Below are 23087 nucleotides of genomic sequence, written 5' to 3' on the forward strand. Positions count from 1 at the left end.
GTCAGGCCATAAATTTCCGCGTTGTAATGATGACGATAATAATAATAATCATATTTTCGTAGTATCTTTCGTAAAATAACCAAAATTGTTTTTGCTATAGGCATCGGTTGTGAAATGCACGACACAATCTGATGATGAGGAAGGGGTGAGGACCCGATTTTAGGGTGGGGCGACTGCGACGTTTATGATGATACGAATTTAAGAACCTCCGTAATAAAGGAAGTAATATTGTTTTATTTTCGAAAATATTTACTCCAGTTTTTAAATGAATTCATAATTCACTCACAACTAAAGTACCGCCATCATGTATTATTTCAGTTATTTTTTATGAGGACACGGCGTTATAGGTTTTACTGAAATCTACACATTTTTCTATATTATTTATATATTATCTGCTTATCTGGGTACCAGGTACTTACAAAATGATATTTTGTCCAATGGATAATTTCCTGAAATTTATAATATATTGCGTTTATATTACTATAGCAAGTTGTGGTGTAAATTAAAATCATATAAAAGGTAGTTAGTAATAGGTATCATTCATTTTATTTTTCCACTGAAGCTGATTAAGAGACATTTGCTTAATTCTCTTATAAATGCTGAACAATTCCTAACTAGTAAATTACAAACATAAAAAGAATTTCAATTTGACACCTCGGTGATCCGTTTGTTACATGAAGTCTAACCATAGTGGTAGCACTAAGTTAATAGTTTAAATGACAGGAAAACACATTAATATTACTAAACGACAAAATATGATGGTCATTATCCATTAGTAAATAGTAATCCGCATTTATACGTCTAACTTTGAGTGATATTCGTGAACACAATATTGGAGTTGGTACCTAATCATACCTATGGCTAAGTAAAAAAGACAGTTAGGGTAAAGAAAGGTATATTCGTGATATATGTAATTTCGTGGTATTTCTTTCATCGTTTGTAAAAACATACCTATTAGACGAAAAACATCGAAATAGCGTCAAATAGTACCTTAGGTACTACTATCAGTTGACGTAGAGTCGTTGGGCGCGTGCGGTACATCAATATTGTTTCCTATTAGTTTGTACATTCATTATCATTATTTTATATGCATTCAGCTCATTCGTTTTAATGTACTTGTCCAAATCTTTGATTTTCGGGCTTGTGTTAAATTTAAGTGAATTATTGAATCATTGAATTTAAAACTAGAAAACATGCTTGATTGTTAGGATAGGTTAAGGTTAGGTTAGGTTAAGTTAGGTTATTAATTATTGGTTATTATTTATTTTTATTAACTATTGCTTAACCAGTAACCATTATCACGAAATTAAGCACCATATCGCCAAATTACTTAGATTTTCTCAATGATTTTTGAACTTTACAAAACACTAACTAAACGACTTAAAATTCAAAAACTGAATATATTCTAGTAGCTTTACTCTTTGTACATCAAACAATTAAAATAATTAAGCATATTTACCGAAATTGAATTTGTAATTAAACATTTAATTAAATTACCATGAACATACCTTCTTTTAACCTACGTCGAATAATAAAATAATATTATGACAAGGAGGAAATTTTGTCTACGAAGAGTTGTGAGCACTGACGAATTTAGACGAATGTATTAGAGATAAAGAGGTCATCACAAAATTATTTATTTCAACTACTCGGAACCAGCTGAAGACTCGTCCCAGGGCGATTGTACACAAAATTGAGCACGTAACGAACAATTGTGGTGAGTTGATATATATATATTATATATATATATATATATATATATATATATATAGTATTATTTCAGACGATATTATTATTATTATTATTATTAGGTACTGTCTGATAGCCTATCGTAACTATACATAATAATTCCCAAACGCAGTTAAGGTGTTATAACTTATAAGGTACCTATATTATTAAATGAGTTCAGATTTCCAGCTGGCTATTAAAAATACGTGGAGTGAAACAATAACTTACTACTACAAAGTTGTTGTGTTGTACCAGGGGTGGCGAACCTATGACATGCGTGCCAAAAGTGGTTAGGTTTGGTTTATGAGGCTTGAGTACAGGGTGATATATTTAACGTAAAACATTCATTATTTTAAAAAGTTGTAATATTTTTCAAAATATTATTCTTAGTAATATCAAAATTTCATAAAATTTAAACATTTTTCATAGCACTTATTATTTTAACCCTTATTTTTGTAGGTGAAATCACAATATTAACTTTTAATTTTTAAACGGTAACCTACAAATACAATTTCAAAAAATTAAAAAGCAATTTTCCTATGAATATTCATATAAGAATTTTAATTTTTGAATAATTAGTTGGTGACATAACCCCTTAAAGTTAGATTTTCTTTTTGAGGTACTACAGTCTTTCTCGTTGATTAAGCCCAGGAGTTGAAGTTTTGTACACTCTTCCAAGCTACCAAGCTAAAAGATAACCGAAGTAGGTATAGATAGGTACCTAAAATAAATATTTATTGCCAGACTAATACTAATATTGAACCTCTACTGCCTACTTGTCTACTGTCAAACTGGTTCACGCCTATCCAAAGCCTATAGAAAAGAGATAAGCCATCTATTTGCATTTATCAACCTTCATATAGCTGATAGAATGACCGATAAGCAAGAACATCGATTGCACGGAGTTAGAAAATCTATCTCCTAAGTCCTAATAATAATAATGTGATTGTTTTCTCGAATATCGATAAGTATCTAGTACCTAATCTGTTGAAGCTATTAACCGCGATTATATGTAGAATACTTTATCGCAATTACTATTCTTTTGATATAGTCACATACAGATCCATACCGAAAAATAAATTAAATTTGCCCTGTGATCACACTATTAAGTTAACCTTAAACTTTTTCAGTACCATTTTATTTAGTAATCAAAATAGAAATTAATATTAATTATTAATAGTATATTCAATATTGTATAAGCTTCATCACTGTATTCTCGTTATGTTTATGGCTTGAATTTGAATTTTAAAACTAAATATTAAACCCATAATATGTAAAAATCTGCCTTTTATAATACTATATTTTTTAAAGTATCTCATTTATAAATAATTCAAATTATATAATATATTTTAAAATATGCTATAAACCAGTATTATGCATGAAAATTGAGAACTTGGTTACCATAATACTTTTGCAACATTGTTGGTAAGTTTTTCTTGAAATTGAGCAGTTATAAATTAAAGAATATTTATTAAGATTTAAACCTCATGATTATCAATATAATTTTATCATTTAGTTGAATCAGTTATCCTACATAGTTGTATAAATAAAAATTTTTATTTAATATTGTATACATAATTTATATATAGATCATTTAAATTGTCAGTAATGACTCTGATTCTGTTACTTATGGAGAAAATGTTTCACTTGCACAGTTATACAGTAAAAAACTAAGCTTCGTTAAGAATAATGGCATACTATTTATTTACTATTGAATATAATTATGGAAAAAAATATCATTGGAGCAAGTACGAGTGTTTTATTATACATTAAAAAAAAATACAAAATTAGATCCAAATTCCGAGTTATATCAGAATGTAATACTTTACATAAACCCAAGACGTTTTGGATACCCATCCATATAAGAATATATTATTTTAATTTTTTACATTTCAAAATAATTGGCATAGGTTGGTACATTCAAATTCTGGGTATTCTAACATTTTCTACGTTTTATTACAATTATAATTCATATTTAAATTTGTTACTTTTTAACACAAATTTTCAAAATGTACATTAGTATGATGAAAAATAGAAATACTTTGTTTTCATAATATATTTTTAATGTTGGATCAATTACAAAATAAATTAAGTACATATAAACATTTTTAATTTAAAACTTAATTATTTTTATAAATCCTTTGATTTTTAATTCTTTTACTAGTTTGCTAGTAAAGTTGACGACCCAAAATATACTCTACGCATACAAAAAATTCAATTGCAAACAAAGATTTTGTAAGAAACTTATAATATGTTGGATTAGAAAAAGATATAAATTGTTATTTAACATTTTATGGGGGACAAAACAAAATTTCATAATAATGGACCGGTCCAATAAAATCAAGATAGACTACTTTTAATTTTGTTAAATTTTTAAAGTGTGTATTTATATTGTTTTGAACTATGTTTATGATAACTACTTCTTAAAAATAGAGGTAGTGGGTTAATTTTTTAACTTTAATATTCACATAATTTCGTGTTATACCTACAATAATATAAAACTCAATAAAATCACTAATTAGTGATGAATTAAGGATTTAAGATATATGAATTATATTTATTTTAGAGAAAAAATGTCTTATTCCTTAAATGGTAACTATAATAGAAGACTTATACTAATTAAGTAGTATAATTTACAAATTTATGGATCTTAGAATAACAATTAACACCTTATTAAATTTTAAAAATCTACATAGTTCTATTTATAAATTGTTTTCTTGAATTATTTTTATAATTTTTAAAATATTGTATATTTGTATAGGTACTTCAATTTTAACTAGGTAATTTATCCAAGATTTTGAATGTGTTTTTAATTAGTTTTGAACTTATTAAAATCTTACTGCAGGTAGTTAGCATTATGGAAATTTGGTCGGATCATACTAAAGATATCAATAACCAATGTATTTATTATATTTGATAAATTAATATTGAATTGAGGTCCATTTTTTGGTCATCTTACAAGATTATTATTTGATCTATTCACACAGAAGTTGAAAAACAAATAAAATTACTTTGGTTAGAATATAGCAGTGATAAAATTATTATAACTTTTTTGAATAAGGAGTAATACCAAATTTCTGAATATTTTAAAACATAACTTATTTGAAACTAGATAAAAAAAAAACGTAATTAAGTGCTAGTATTCAAACATTTTTTTCTTATTTTTATAATAACTATTTTGAAATATTAAATCATATTAAATATATATATTATATGGTGCATATTTTCTAGAAGTTCATTTTAATTTATACATGATAAATATATTGTGATGAAATTATGAAGGTATAGCGAATTGCAATTAATTAGATTTGCATACAAACAAATCACATTTTTAAATCAAGGTTTTTTTTTTTGTTGCAAATAATGCATTCACATAATGCATTTTCTAACAAATATAGTTAATCATATTAATGGTTAAGTACATAAATATGTAGTTAAATTAATAAATATAAACGTATTATAAAAATAATATAGACTAGAGGAGTAAAACTACTTTGTAATTAATCGTGAATCGTGATCCAAAAGCTCATGGACACCGTTAGAAGCCATGATGTATACAATCAATTTTTTAATTAAAACAGAAATTTTAAATGTCAACAGAATTAATTTTTATAATACTTAATATCACATTGACGTTTTAGTGACTGTCAATAGACTTAATCTTGTTTACTCAAATAATTATACCACTGGTTATATTTTATGATTAACTATGAAAAGGTCGCTATGATTTCTGCATATTTCTTTCCAGTAATAAAAACTTATTTTACTCTATATTATACTATGATTTCTACATAGGGAATCTTCAGTAATAATAATTAATTTTACTTTATATTTTACCACCATAATATGTTATATTGTATTTAATATGTACAAATATGCTGTATTATGAAGAATGAGAGACATATCCTGACAAAACAATGAATACATTAAATGCGGAACTGCTGTTGAACAGATTTGAATGCACATGCTTCATTTCCAACCTAAATTGCGAACCCCTGGTCTGATTAAAAACCACCACCCAGTGCGATGGTATTGAGGGAAATTTGTTGTGAAACACACTATAGAAAGTGATCTAGTACCTAGGTCCTAGACTCTAGAGCCTACAATATATTTAATATTTCGTCTGCTATACTCGTCATTTGGTGGTAAATGTAGTTGCGTAGTAGGTTAATGGTATCAACGTAAAAATAAATATTGAACAAAGTATAAATCAATTATGAACCAACCTAAAAATAGTATTGAAAATAACTGGTAAAGTGATAAACAATTATTATTATTATTATTGACAATACTAATTTATTGTTAAGGTGTCTGGCAGCATATTTTTATTATAGCCCCCATTATAATATACACCACTATGAAAACCAGTTTATCAGATCATGAAGCCATCAAGCTTATTTTCGGAACAAAATAATGAATACGTGATCTACGCGTGTGCGTAATTCAGCCATTCGCGAATGTGCACTATGTGCAGTAATAACTAAGGCTCTAGCTTTTCATTAATTTTAGCATCAAATCTAATAATACACATGCATGATCGTACGGGCTTGGTTGCATCCAAACCTAAGAGTATATCTTTTAATGTAATTGTATTTAATATTCATTAATTAAGACAGAATCTAAGTTCGTGGTAATATTTATCAACGAATAACGATACATTTTCTGGATACATTGAAATATAACAATAAAACGTATACAGACCAAATATTCAAGTATCAAACCAAATGGCACGGGGTGCCGGTATCAAAAATGATTAATATTATTATAAATAACAACATTATGGACATTACTTTGTAACGTCACAGAATTTTGGAATTTCTCTAAAATATTATACACTTCCAGAATGCGGATTCTTAGACAGATTATAATTAGTTTATCTGTTCAAAAGTTATATTATTCTAGTATCTGCCCGCACATAATTATCATTACGTAAAGCAATATCATTATTATACAACAATTTCCTCCTCGACCCCCTCATACAACAATGCTCGTTCGCTCGACCCGCGGCTGCTGCTATTCTCGCCGTCGTCGTCAAAGTCGGTGTCGCACGCAGTGCATCCCGTTAATTCCATTATAATGTACAATTATTTAATAACGACGATACTGACCTGTCTTACTACAAAGTCAGAGCTCTGTCAACGACCAATGGCCAAGCACGCACTGTATCTAAATACAAATCACTCTTTTCACGATCGCTAAATCAGTCTAATGTACTGGTTTAAGTAAGGTATTAACTAATTTACTTCCCTGGCACCGTCACCCTCGTGGTATCCCGGTACTACGTTTCACTTATTGTCAAGTTTCCTGTCTGCTGTTAACATCAAGATGATGGGCTAAACAAAACCTGTTGGCCGCTGGTAGCCGAATCAACCAGTCCACGGTGACGATGTCGTCAGAGTTAAAAAATCATTGTTCGTCATTCGTTACACAGTGAATTATAGTTTTCCCCTCTGTCCTCCCTTCTAATGTGCGATATAAAGGCGTCACAAGACGTGGGTCCCTTTTGTTCCCCTGTTCCCTATATTTCCAGTTGTCGCAAGTCTCGTGGTCCTCGTGGCTGATTTATTATTATTCAAAAGATACACATGCTCAATGCCGGTAACCTTGTGGATGTCAGTTACGTTTTATGTGGCCGATCGTCTCCTGTGGGCTGAGTTTAATATTATGAACAAAAAAACGAACAAACATAATGACACCAAAAACTTACGACACGCTGTAGATCCTAACTATACTTCCCAAATTATTATTCATTTCCAGCATGTTGCCATGCGTTCTTATTAATATTCACTATCTTGTGATTTGTAAATTACTATTCAAAATAATGCACCTGCCATGTGCTCAAAACTTAATAATTGTCAATGTAAGCAGTTAATTATTAAATTAGTTAATATATTAATGAGCAATTAATAGATTATTAGTTAATTTAATAAAGTGCAGCCATATAATATATTAAGTGCATGGTTATTGGAAATAATTTATCATATTTCAAATGATCATATACTTTTATTGTTTAGATTTAGATAGTAATATAATATGATAGATACTACATTATATAAAATATTAAAGGATAATATTCGAAATTCATGGAACCTATAAATGCGTATTATGTGGTTTTCTTTGGTCACACGAACAGAATCTAGTCGGATCTCATGCATATCTGTATTAATATTGAATCCGCTAATTTTAAATTCTTCTATGGTTTATGAAAATGATCGTATGTACACATTATCTTTAACATATCCTCAAAATAATGAATTAATGTCATATAGTGTTAGATCAGGTGATCTACAAGGCAAGATTCAACGAATTGGATTGGTCATTTTGAACAACCCTGCAGTATATCGTAAAGAATACAGCTGTAATAAATAAAAAATTAAACTGGGAGCGCCGTTGAACCCGTGATATTATTTTATTTTTATGATTTTATCGTGTATTATACATTTCTGTGCATTTTCAGATTTCGGTCATATAGATAGGACATCATCTCTTACTTAAATATTTTAAAAATTCAATAGTCTGCTAAGCCCGCTCCCAGCGGCGACAGCCCCAGTACGACAATCGGGTCAAAATAATTGCACACGAAATCCGTTTCCACCGCGGAGACGTTAATCCAGGAATTACAGAATTAACGACCGTTCGTGCCCCTAACCAGCTCACCACACTGCGACATTATATCGGGCTGGTCACACACACACACACACACAAATATATATATTATGGATAGTTAATTCCTAGAGCCGAAAACGGTTTTACCAACTGTCGGATCGGTTTAGTATAACAACAACAACAACAACAACAACAACAACAACAACAACAACAACAACAACAACAACAACAATAAATATAATATATTACAAGATATAATATTATACTCAAAGATAGTACGATCGATGACGTACACAACCGTGCTCCGAGCCTATCGGTTTCCTACAATCACGCATCCGTGGTAAGTCAGAAAACAAGTGTTTGATAATTATCATCATCATCATCATCATCTTCATCATCATTACCGTTGGTGATTGTCATCGTTGTTATTGTTGTCATTGTCGTGTAGAATGTGTAAATAAATTCTAGTTTTAGTATTTCAGTTATTCTGACTTCATATTATAATTATATTACTGCAATACGAGTGCCAGCACCTAATATTGTAAAAACAAGAGTAATTTAAATTATTATTCTGTGCAAATCATAATATTTAAGGCCAAGTTTTGCCTAAAATTCTTTTTATTGGCAAGTGACAACTTTATTTGTTTGTCGATCGTTTTCCATTTTTGTTTATGAACCACGTACCGTACCTACTCTTACATCATAGAGGATCAGCGTGTGTTTATTTTTCAAACTTGCTTGTCAGACGCCACAAAAGAAGCGAAACGATTTTGACGCATGCACGTTCGTGGAATCGAGCATAACATATAACACTTGCATATTAGTCGTGATCACCCTTAAATAACTCATGAGGGCGTTTGGGTGTTTCGTTAATGCAATATCGTGAATTTCTGGTTGTGAATAGGTTTTCCAATTTAAGTATGTAATAGCAAAAAATGATGGATATGGATTGCTCGGCCAGAGTGATACTTCTAGCATACTTGACCATCATCACATTGCCATTATTGAAACTTCCGAAAAGTAGTGGAATTCTGGTTATATATTGTGGGCATACTCGTTTACTTCCTATCGAATCGATAATATTATATAATTACAGCCAACTATTGAAACATGGAAAATCTATGTTGATCATTGTTTAATTTATATATTATAGGACATTAACGTCTTTCGGTCACGATCAAGAGTCAAGACATCTCGGACGTAATTGGTCGAAAAACTTGTGTATGGCGTTATGAAACTTCTCATCGATCACGTAGTTGCAACACTCATACATGTGGCACGGATGGTATCAACCGCGAACGTGGTCAGCTCACGTGACTTTAAAGATCCCGGCCGTGGAAAAGGAGGTATAATTTTAGAATATGAATCGTCTTTGTGGTGCAACGCGACTTGTTCATGACTTATTATATTTTTCAGTTTACTGTAGTGGTCGTGGATAATAATATCGATTAAACGGAATGAAAACGATTTCAAACCATTGACAACATGGACAATGACAGAACAACGTTTAAGAAATTTGATTGGTATATTATATACGAGATGACTGCTAGTCAATGTTGAATATTATAACTAACTTGTTTTTTATTTTTGAGTGTGTTTTTTTTAAATTTTAATAGAGCTTTTTGTATCTTAGTGTATAATATTAAAATAATTATGAAATACCTATTTATGCAACACCTAATACTACCTACACCATAAATTTAAGTGAAAGACCAAAGTTAATATTTTGTTAGAAGTAGTTTATGATTTGAAAATTGGTATTTTTATTTGAATACATCATTCATTTTGGTTTTAAAATGATATTGTGTGTTTTGATTGTTTATTATTTTTTTTGTAGTCTGTTACCTTCTTTTGGTGCTGAAAAAATGTTTCGATTTTCCATACATATCACCATCTTTTCTAGCAGGAATATAATATAATTGGTACTTTGGGGAGTCAAATGTAAAACAATTCTTGCAATTTTGAAAAGCATCATGAAAAAATATTATTAAATTAAAGAAAAATATGATTTTTATGAAAAACTAGTTTTTTTAGACCAATTTAGTTATTTTGATGTAACTCAAAAATGTAGTCCATGGATACTTAATTTTTTGTCAAAGGTTTCTATGATAATTTACTATATATTACGGTAAAATTGTTTGATATTTTTGAGCTATTTATAGTCATAAGGGATTTTTTCTTTTTCTTTATTGTCAATAATGATTATTTGTTCCAAAAAAAATTTGAAATTTGAATACAAAATCCATATTTTTTTATTATAAAAAAAAAAACATTGGAATTTCACATTAATTTTTAGACACATTTGAAGTTCAATTTTTTTAATCATTTGACTCATTAATTAACGATCCTCACAGAATGGCATTGTTTTAACTAAAAAAAAAGAGGAATAACAGTAGATATACTTCAAATTTTCATAAAATATTTACAATTTTTTATTGGTAATCCACCGAGAAGATTAAAGAGGTGCTGGTGTCACGATTTAACTAGCACTTAAATAAATATTTAAATTTTTAAAAAAAAAATACTAACATTTATATATGTATATAATGTAAAATAGCCAAATAAACATCACGTAAAGTGTTACTGCTGGGTAGCTACTCCCCTCACAATTTTCATAGTCAACTATACATTTCCGCTCATATGCTTATTGTAACTAGTATTTCTACAGATTGTTCAGATGGTATATATTTCAATAAATGTTAAAAAAAGAAAAGATTTTACTATACATATCTATGATATAATTCAAAGTAATTTTTTTTTCTTTTAGAGTTATTTTTGAACATTACATTTTTTTCTATAAAATTCAAAAGAAAAAAAAAATTGTTGTGTTAAAGAGATTGAAAATGCAATGAAATTGGTTCTTCATAAGTTATTATTTCTATTTAAATGTATTAAAGATCCTAATAGTATGTATGATTGTATTTTTGAACATTTGTAATTGAAATCCTGATATAATTCATAAAAATCAAGACAATTCGCATTTTATATTATCGCTAAGAGTTTCTATATTTCTTTTAAAATATTTTTATAATTGAAGATTGAAAATATAAAAGTGTTCTCGTAAATATTTCATACTGTAATATAGAAAATTAAAAAACTATATATGAAAATACAGATTTTTAAAGCCATTTTAAGTTCAAAATTTAAATAAAATTATGTATAAAAAAATTTAGAGTAACGATTTTAGTTATAATATTTGTGGGCACTTGAAATCTTTAAGGTATATTATTATATTTTATACACACAATGACAATTTAAAATTAAATTTTGTGGCAAAAATTATGTCAAACTACTGTATGACTAATAGTAAAATAAATTACTTTGGTAGCAATAATAAATCATAAAATATACTTATTAATATAATATACTGACAGACATTTTTCGCTGAATATCTTTTTGATTTTATGTTATTGAATTGAATTTTATCACATCTAGTATGTGACCTACATGATACCTAATACACAGCTAAATGGTGCCCTACCCACTTGCTCACCATGTTTTTTTTTTATCGAATTAATAGCTAATTTTATAAGGCTTTCTCTTTAAATTAAATAATTCTGCTTCCTTTAAATATTATAGAAATATACTTATATATAGTTATATAAGAAATATGGAGAAATTAATTTATATTAAGAAAAGAATCATTTCTAGCGATTTGTTGGTTTTCACCATTATATGTCAGATCGGAAAGAGAATCTCATCTCATCGTACCTTGTAAAAGTTTTATATAAAGAAAATTAACTTATTACTAAAGTAAAAAAGTTAGCTAGTAAAGGGCGAAGAAATCCAATCGACCCTTTTCATCAAAAGTTTTAAAATTATAGGTCTCTATAATGACAACAACAAAGTATTTTTTTGTGATTAAAAATAAATAAATATTTTTTTATGAGAATTTTACTAATATAATTAAACTACGTAAAAATAATATTAACTATAAATTTGTTATTTTTCTATTTCAAATTATATTTTAGTACCTCGTAAAATATATTTTAATATTGTATTCAATGTACTAATATGTGATTATAATATTACTTTTTCATGTATTTAATCAAAATATACTTTTTTTGAATACAATATTTTTATTATTACGATTATACTTGTATTATATGGAATATTTACTGTATAATTATATGATAGTAATTAGTAATTTACGAACATTTTTATTGAACAATTATACCTAACCCTGCTAAAACTCTAATTAATATTGACTAAAATGTGTTTTAGATTTTGTGCGGAGCGATAACTGTAGGCAATTATTTTGATACCTATATAAAATTATGGGTTTGGTGTTTGTCATTGTTATCTACAGCGTTTGGAACAGTAAAGATGCTTTACTCTTCAATTATGATGACAATTCTTGCTAAAAATATGTAATAATTTTGGGTTCAAAAATTTTCCTTTCGAAAAAATAATTTTAAGAATATTTTGGTTTTTATGTGCTCTCATTTGAAGTTTTCTATTTTTTTTTTTTTTAATTTGTGTGTACCTACAGTAAAATTTAAACAAGGTTCCCTATTTAGTTACTTTAATATTTTTAGCACAATAAAAAAAAAATATAAAAAATACATGTTTACAAATTTTTGCTACCAGTGTTTAAAATTCAGATTTGTACGAAAATACCTAGTCAAAATTAAAAAATGTGTAAATTATATTTAAGAGTATACAAATTTCAACTTAGCAGTTAAGAATGGAATATTGAATACAAGATTATTTATAAGTAGACAATACAGTATCCTAAAAATATCGAAAAGCCATGTCCACATTATTTTATAGTAATTTCAAGCTAAACATTTTTTTTTTAATTTTTACATAGTTGGAATTTCAAATAAAATAAAAATTTTTAATGATTCTATTGTAAACAAAATATTATTCACAAGAATTTAAAATATTTCACCACAATGTGCAATGTGGTATTATTTACTATACACATTGTAATTTTCAAAATAATAATAATTTAATTAATTTTAAGTTATGTATAACTTATTTTCATGGTTCTACCGAACGTTCGTCGGTATTAACTTAAAAGTTAATATAACCTAATTGGATATTAATGTGACAATGTGTTATATGAAATAATAATATAATAATAATTATAAAATGTATTAAATTTGTTTTAAGCAAAAATTTGTTACTAACCTACCACAACACTTAGTATTAGGTACTTTTAGAAATATAAATAAAACTGTATTAGAAATATAGGTTACCCGACAGCCTCCAATTAAAATATCTTTTTTTATTCAACGATGTTTAAATCATCTATATGTCTAACCTAGTCTATGACAAGGTACAATTAACATGTACTATACAACACATCGAAATTTCTGGTTTTTATTATTATTTAATTTCAATTTTTAATAATTTATATCGCATTTGTTTTTACGAACAGTGATCAGTGACAAGTATAAAAAACAAAATCGTTGCAATACTTGAAATTAATAATTTTTATATTATTTATAAAAACATTCTAAGCAATAACAAATTAAAAATGGTATGTGTTATTATTTGTAATTCATATTAAAATTTTAGACTGTTGAATTCAATACATTCCTGCAGTTCATACATTTTTGAAAAATATATTTTTTTAAATTCGATTTTTATAATTTACTATTAAACTAATTTATACTCTATAGCTATGGTTTATATTTTTTGTTTTGTTTTTCGTTTATTGGGTTAATTGATCAACGAAATCTCCCAATTACCCAGTCAATTTTGTAATCTAGATTACTTTTTAACATTGACGAATCTGTGTGGGAAATTAGTCTACAAGTTTGTTTTCTTAAATAACACGAAAATGAAATATAATTAAGTTTAGACCACATACTCGTATGTTTAAACACCAGTAAGTAATTGTTGGAAATCAGATTTTGAGTAGAAATATTTATTAACTATATGAAAAAAAATTGTACATAAAGTGTCTAATACAAGTAGACACGATGGCTGATTGCATACATTATTAATTGTTCATATATATTGTTTTCATACAAACTATTAGAATAATATTTATTGGTTCTTTGGTACCATGGCTTACGTTTCAATCATTCAATTGTTTTTAGTTAGTTTACTCCAAAAGTCTTATCGAATAGTCTTATAATAAATTTTGTTTTTTTAATAATTATTTATGTTTCGTAGTTGAATAATATGCAACATTCATATAAAAAAATGTTATGGTGGTTACCTACAATTTTAACATATTATTATTGTAATAACTGAACATTGAATTCTTTAAACAAGTGGCGTATGTTGGTTAGGTATTCGAAATTGGTATTCAGATAATATCATACGAAGTAAATTATTTTTTTCAGCATAAATATTTTGAATGTTCCTTGGGTTGAAAGAAAAACACGCGGTACACGGTTTTTACGTAAGTTCGTGATGTCGTTATTTGTGAAAAATGGATCAAAACTGGGTAGGTGCAATTATATGCCTGACACACATATTCACCTCATGAACTTTTTACTGTAACAAAGGTAAATGTTTAAAATGAAAACTGATTTATACGAACAAAAAGAACGACGAATAATACAATAGGTTCAGTTATAAATTATTCTTCTCGTTTCTCGTTTGTAGACTTGATGTAAGTACCTACTGGGTGGCAGAACGCTGATTACTCACGCCCAAATTTCCTTTTAATAATACATTTATTAAGATTCTGATTTTTAGAATTCTTAAGTCTTGCCCGCTTGAAGGTATTGTCAATATATCTTATAAATACGTATACGACAGATCAAAATTGAGTTCAGCGCTGTTTTGTGTTGTAATCTGTATTTTATTTAAACAGAGTGAATTTGCTTACTACCTACTAACACAGTTGTCAGCGTTGGCCATTGGTACGTTATAGTTTTTAAATTGTTAAACGAGTTATAAGTATGAAAAATATTACTATTTAAAAACGTAAGTTCACAATATTATTATGCATGATTCAGGAATTCACTGACAATATTATTGATTTCGTTTAACTCATTTGAATATTATTGTTATCGATCATGTTCAACATTTTAGCTGCTTCTCCGATGGTTATTTCATATTCCAATCAGAGTGATTAATCTCTTGTTTTTATCACTGTCGTGAGGGTTTTATTAATTCATTTTTGTGTCTATCATCATAATTTTTATCACGTATACAAAAAATTCTTAAATTTTCAATAGATTATTTAATATCCAAAAAAGTGTCTGGATAAGATGTAGAAAATTGGATCTAGATTGAAAATGTCTTTAGTGGTGGTGGTGGTGGTGGTGGTGGTGGGAAGGGTTGTCTAAAGCAGAAAATCTCCAATATTTTTCAAAGTTAATATAACAGCTATAAAGTTATATTTATTATAATGAACAATACTATATATGATTTGCTTTTGTCAAAAATTAATTGAATCCACCATATTACTTATATATTAAATAAATAAATATATTATGAACTAACTAATCCTTTTTTAAAAATTATTATAAACTATAAGGTATCCTTCAAAAAAGAGGCTAAAACATTGTAGTTCTTCTTATACAAGGATTTGTAATTTATTTTTAATTCCATTATGGTGAAATTCTCAATGTACCCTCGACACCTACTATACATCAGAGTCGATTTGCCTGTATTTTTCTTAATCGTACCACTTCAAACGTTTCATATTACACCTTTTTCGTGTGTATTGTGCGTTTAAAGATTTTATGTCAAATACACTTTCGTCGGTAAACTTGTTGCGTTTGGTCACAGTCCATCATATTTTATTTTTTGACAGCATGATTATAACATGTTCAAATATACAGTGACGTTAGTTGTGGGCGGAGGGAGAAGGGTTCGAACGAAAATGATTAAGTACTTACAAATTTTTGTTTTTAATTAAAGAATGCGTCATTATATTATTATTCTCTTGTAGTAAACTTGAAGAAAGTGGCATTGTAAGGATATGGATTTTAATTTATCATACCATTCATACCTACACGTGAACCTCATTGATCACGATGAATCACAAATTTAAAATATTGATCAATAATTCGCATAAGTAATCGATTTATTTATTTAGCGGTACTCATATATTAATGTATTAATTGAGTATCTTAGTTTCAGAAATTGTATAGCGTTAAACTAAAGGAACATATTTTTTGTATGTGGCTGGAGAAAAATACTATGATCAATCAAAACTGTATAGTTGTTCAACAGTAGATTATAAACAAATAAATAATTTTGTTTTTAAATGCAATAAATGTTAAGTAGAAAAAAATCACTTTAATCTTTAAATTTTTAGATGTTTATTTTAATATTCTATGTACATTAAAATATAAAAGTATTTAAGTTATATTTGAATATTGATTATATGCACATAAAAAAATATCAGACATTATTTACGCGTAGGTAGTTAATAATACAGGGAAACTATATTAAAGGTGTAAATGCGCGGTGCTATAATATACTGCATTTATGTTTCGTCATAATCTGGTTTAAAAAACGATTCAAACCAATTTGTTTTAAGTCGTTTTAGGAAATAATTAATTTTCTTAGTAATTATTTTGTTTTTATTTTAGACATATAGTTTGTAATTTTTACTATTATTTTATATATAAAATAATATTTATATTATATTTATATATATAATAATATTTTTTATTATATATTATAAATTTTAAATTATAATTTAAATCCTTTGTAGTAAAAAATTTATCTATTATTCGGGACAATACATCTAAAAATATATTACATAACTAAAATGTTTAGGTCAATATAAAGTTGAACTAAAATATGCTTGAGCTATTTTTTAAGTTGTAGTAAGTAATATTTAAAAATGTATGATATGTAAATGTACAAATGTATATAAAATAATTTTGTAATAAACGAATATAGGTTTTTAAGTGTTTTTGAAACGCTTTATATTGAGAGCATGCTTAGCGAGAGTTAATTGAAAAATCTAAACAAGCGCTTTCAGAAAAATATCATGGCTACGTTTTTACGTTGGAGTTGGATCCTATAACTGAAGGTCTAATTTTTAGTAACGAAATTATTGCCATTGATATTCTTACGAAATTCTTTCGGAAAAAGTGTTATTTTTCTACTCAAAGTTTTCTAAGGTATATTTTAATTGAGAAAATATTATTTTTCACAATAATAACTTATGCAGTAGGTGCGAAGAGTAAAGAGTTAATTGATTTTATTATGAGTTTGACTTCATCTAGAACGACTCTTGTTGATTTTTTAGTATCAGCATACATGTGTAAAATACTATTTTAAATTATTTAGAATTACAATTTTCAAATACATTATGATAATAGTAATTAAAATACTCTCAAAGTAATTTGAATATTTTCATATTCCATATTATATTGACTAATTAAATATGAAAAGTAGTTTTTTAATTAGATTAATTATCTAGGCTTAAATTATACTCGAGATAATGCTTTAGGTTTTAATTTATTCATACAAATATTAAAAATTGTGCATTTTTATCATAATATACATTTTTGAATAATAATATTTGTTTTTTTTAGTGTATCACGTTTCTTAAAAGTATTTTTTATAAATAACATAAGAAAAATATTCTATCCCAGCTGTATTTTTTTATCAAAACAGATCTATTTTATGCCAATAACTGTACCATAAATTACCTATTATCCTTATAATCGGAATAACTTTAGAAAATCAATTTTAATTTGTATTTCAAATTGAATATGGAAATGAGATTTTTCTTTTTTTTAAATTATACTCTAAAATATTAAGTATTTTTAAATTTTAATAACATTGTACTGACATAGTTATTCGCTAAACATTTGAGAAAGTCGTTTTCTAGTCAATTTCATGACAAATCAGTTTTTTTAGAAATTATGCTAGGTTTTAGTTTCGTAGCTAGATTAGTTAATTATATTGGAAAAATATTGATACTTTTAGGGGGAAAAAACAAAATGATTAATATCCGTTTGACCATCATCGACATGTGCGTGCACGTGCTTCGATATAATAGGCAACACACTAATAATCACCTTGTACATATACTTTAACACAAGCATGAACGCATTTAGAATATTGCCTTTATTGAACTCCTTGGAAACAGCTGGAACCTACTTAATTAACTATTCTGATATTGCTAATAGCATTAAATTATTTTTAAGTGTTGTGATAAACCTACACTGAATACGTAAAAGAAAAAATGAATTACCATTTATAATTTTTTTAAGGTACCTACATCATACTTAAATTGAAAATAAAACAATAATTAACAAATAATCATCTAAACTTATAATAATATGTTTATTGAAAAATATGAATTAATGAAAATCATTCAAACTAAAACTATTTATATTTTTACTTAAACTTTTAAAACATATAGTTAAATATAATACAAATAAAATAATTTTTAGTAGGTATTTACTAAAAATATAATTATTCAACGCTTTGGACATGTAATGCAAATCACTATTAAATAATACAATACGTATACCAGAATAGCATCTAAAAGTTTTCTACACACTCTTTTCAGAATACAACTCAAGTATAAGTATATGACTATTATTGTTTACCTATATTTGAATGATGAGAGGTCTAGATAGTTAGCCTTTGAGCAAATATTTTTTTATTCGAAGTTGGACATTTAATGTTTATTATTAATTTACATATCTGTTAGATCATAGTCTTGCACTGCGTATTTATTGTTTATTAATCATCTATTGATTTTGTCTTGGTTCTATGTTCCGAAGAAGGGGTTTAAGATTTTCATATTTCCGAAAGAACAAATTATTTGTATTTTCCTACAAGAAAGATCATAGTTATCGCGGTTCAGGAAGGAACTTGCTTAGGAAATTTACTATAAAGTGATTAGAACTTGGTATTTTAAAATTATTCACTTTTATCGTGGTGCTGAAGAGGTGAAACAATTTAATGTTAAATTTAATGAATTAAGTACAAATTAAATATGTATCAGTTCTACATAATTATGATATAATGAATTGTAGCATAATTATAATGTATGTCCATAGATCAAAATAATATAAGATGTAACTACAGCTCTAAGTTCATTTTTTAAATTAGGTCAAGAAAACATTTTATATAAAACACTTTGAATTTGTGTGTAATTTTAGTGCATCAGTTATTTATTTTGTGATTTGAGTTTTCATAGTTTAAGAGTTCGATAAGTTTTTTGGACAACGATAATGTTTAGAAAGCAAATAGTTGGAGGAAATCATAATAAATGATTATTTTTTTTGTTTGACTTAATTTATAATAGGTACTAATATAATAAGAACATGAGATTATCACATACCAACAAATATGATTAGATTCGTAGGTTGTAACTTCTACCAGACGATTTAATACCAAAACTCAATAAGACTATACACGTGTTACGTAGTAGATATTCAAGCACAAACTGTTACTAACAATTATTTTTTATAAAAATCATAATTTTAAATGGAAGGCGATCGGATTATTGGTATATGAGATATTGTTGAGTTGATTAGTTAATTACAAGCTCTCAACTGATTAATATATACAATTTAACGTATATAATATTTCAAAGTGTACATTTCACTTCACACGGAAATTAATTGTTTAGCTTAGTTTTGGCACTTTTGGACAACTTTTGAATTCTTCGGTTATATTATATAATTGTAAACGAAAATATTATAAATCATACACCTAGTTTTAATTAGCAATTTATATAGTTATGTACACACTTTTTCAGAATATTTAAAAGTATTATGTTTGAAGGTTTATTAAAAATTAGTTAACTATTGCTAAAAATTGATTGTTTCTATAATCAAACTTCATAATATCAGTTAGACAATTTTATTTTGTTTGGATTATATAATTTTGACACCTACCACCAGTCTAAAAATGTTTTTGTAAGAATATGTTGCTTTATCTTTGTTACCTACTCCTAGCCCTTGAAGAGTTGAAAATTAAGGTAATTAAATAAACGATAAATATAATATAATAATATTGTTTTGAAAAAGGTAGGTACATTAATAAAATATCATTTTAAACTACAAAACAAAACGCATGCGGACATAAATGTGACGACGATGAATAAAAACTTAGCAGCATATTTAAGGAAACGCTGTTTAACATGCACGTACGGAATACATCTATCAAAAGTCACACAAAATATAGTTTGAGGTAGGTAAGTGATAATTATATGAATGTTCAACAACCTTGCCCAAATGGGTGCGCGGAGACGTTTTTGACGGACAACTGGTGAAGTAATTGCAGCCGCTGATGAAGTTGACGGTTCTGGTAACTTCGAAATTTCTTCCAGTTCCTCTTGACTGTTTTTCATATCGCAACTACTGATTGTAAAGATAATAAACAAAAACAACAAACACACAAGAATAGTACATAATATATGATAATGATATTATAATATTTTATGAAGAACTTTATATTATTGAGATTGTGCAATTTCGGAAGAGCGATTTCAATTGGGATTATTAAAAAAAATTTGTAATTGAGTACAATGTAGAAATTAATTTTCGAATGTCAGATATGATTTTATAATTTTAAATAATTTTTTAAATAATAATAGGTTTGTAAACTTTTAATAACACCAAAATCTATATTATATATAGACACTACATAATTTATTTTTTACTTTGTATTCCTTGATTACATTTTATTTCAATTCTGTTTTTAAAATTTGTATTTGTGTTTTATTATATTATTTTATTATTACATTTTTATAATGTAGACATTTAACCGCTCTGAACTCTATAATTTTATTTTTAATAATAAATGTTTTAATATTAGAAACATGCAAAAGGGACGAGTGATAATATTTAATAAAAAACTTTAGGATAGTTCAATTCACAATGTATATAACATGTAGGTATCTACAAATTGTGCATTTTCTTATTCCAAGTTATTAAGAATCTAATATTGATTTTTATGATAATATTATTGTATTACACTAATATTAAAAATATTTTCTATTTTTTATTTTTAGCATGAGATTGAATTTCATATCGTTTTATTTTTATTGATTTTTCGTTTCTATGAAATTCAAATAGACAAGAATTAGGATTGCAATTTATAACATGAATGTCTTTAGTACTTGAATCCGATTCAAACGAGACACGCAGTGTTTTTAAAATGAAACTTTATTATAACAATCAGTATTGACCAAGCCTGGCCAATTTAATGTCAATTTTAATTGAGTTAAGTTAAGTTTAAAAATTATAAAATTATAATTTATTCCAATTTATTTTTTAACTCAGTTAATTTAAAAGTTATATGGAATCAATTTACTAATTTTTTGATATATTAATAGTTAGTGATATGATTTAAAATAATAAACATCATAAATACCTATAATTTACAATATGACTATTTGTATATTATATCAATATTGAAATGAGCATAACCTAATTGGTATTAGTTTAAAAATTTACACGTGTACATAAAAAACATTTTCAACCTAAAACCCTACGGTAACCTTCACACACCCAATGGCTTATGTTACAGTGGGTTTAATACTTTAAATAGAAATAAGTAATATTTTATACACGCCATTTTATATCATTATGACAACAATATTTTATAATATTATGTTCTTGAGGATATTGTACATCACCAATTATAATTTTATCTTAATTATTTATTTTACATAGTATTTTTATAATTTCTCGATATTTCGAACTTTTTTCTGTTCCCTTTGAAATTCGACACAATGAGAATCTACTGTGACTCTAAAATATGATGTCTCTAAGACATTAGAAAATTAATGATTTGTTCTCGATATATCCAATAGCTCTGTAATCGTTGATTAGAAATGAGCTAATTTATTTATTCCCATATAATAATTCTTTATTATTCAGTCGTTTTGTTTGATATGAATGGCCATGTAAAAGCAGAACGATAATAGTAGTGTACTAACAAAACGAGTGGAATTTTTGGAAGTTTTGTCAGGTTATTTGACGGAAAAACTATTGTGCTAATAGTTAACTAATAGTTAAATAGAAACACAGATAGATGCAAATAACTAATTTAATAAATGTTTATTTATTTAATAAAATATGGTTTTTAAACATAGACAAATTGTCTATAGGATTAAATGGTCACTTATAGTAAGTATTCATCTAACCATTTTAATTTTTATAATTTAAAGCATTTGAAAATGATTTATTCGTAAAAACTTGATGGATTGATCTTAAACATTTAAATCAAGTTGACATGGTTTAAAAAAATTGATTTTGTAAGAAATTAGAGTGGAACTTAGCATTAGATCATTAGATTAATTTATCTAATTATTTAACAATTAAAATTAAATATAGTAAAAAATACTATGCTTTTAAATGAGAAAAATGAATTGTGTCTTATGTAGAAACAATATTATTTTTGTTATATTAGACAAAAAAAATAATATGTTAATATACATATTGAGTGTTGGGTGAAAATGCATCTAATGATCGTTTTTGTTTTGATAAAACAGGGTTTATTCTACTGTAAATATCTAATACTTCTTTATTTTATTTTTTTGAAAAATTATAAATTTCTTTATCATCGAAAAAATAAAATATATTTATATAAATCTCATTTATAAAAGTTTTCAATGAATATAATTCAATATATAATTTAGATCAACACATCAATATAAAAAGAAATGATTAAGTAAACTATTTTTAAATTCAAGATTTAAATAAACACCAACTGTATAAAAGAAAAGAAAATTAATAAATTGAATTCAACTTTCGTTGATATTATTTTTAAGCAAATATTTTATTGTTTATATTTTTGAATGGAAATTATAGTTTATCGAAATTGTTTAATTTAATGTTAAAAATAATTCC

At 26.3% G+C, this 23087-nt stretch overlaps 1 protein-coding gene across 5 annotated transcripts in view; it reads right to left on the reverse strand.

Moving 5' to 3' along the window:
- The window catches only part of LOC107166739 (Phosphodiesterase 1c), a 214787-nt gene that overhangs the window by 31730 nt on the left and 159970 nt on the right, over window positions 1-23087 (reverse strand). For 3 of the 5 annotated variants that reach the window (XM_089218119.1, XM_089218121.1, XM_089218124.1), the window contains one exon: window positions 20457-20591. The exons of 1 other annotated variant lie outside the window; for it this stretch is intronic. In XM_089218119.1, coding sequence (XP_089074245.1) covers window positions 20457-20591 — 135 coding nt within the window. The remainder of the gene's footprint in view (window positions 1-20456; window positions 20592-23087) is intronic. One more of the 5 variants, XM_089218120.1, reaches the window with a different exon arrangement.

The sequence above is a fragment of the Diuraphis noxia genome, unplaced genomic scaffold (genome assembly GCF_037042655.1).
Source record: "Diuraphis noxia isolate RWA-SAM2 unplaced genomic scaffold, SU_Dnox_SAM2 contig0001, whole genome shotgun sequence".
Lineage (NCBI taxonomy): Eukaryota > Metazoa > Arthropoda > Insecta > Hemiptera > Aphididae > Diuraphis > Diuraphis noxia.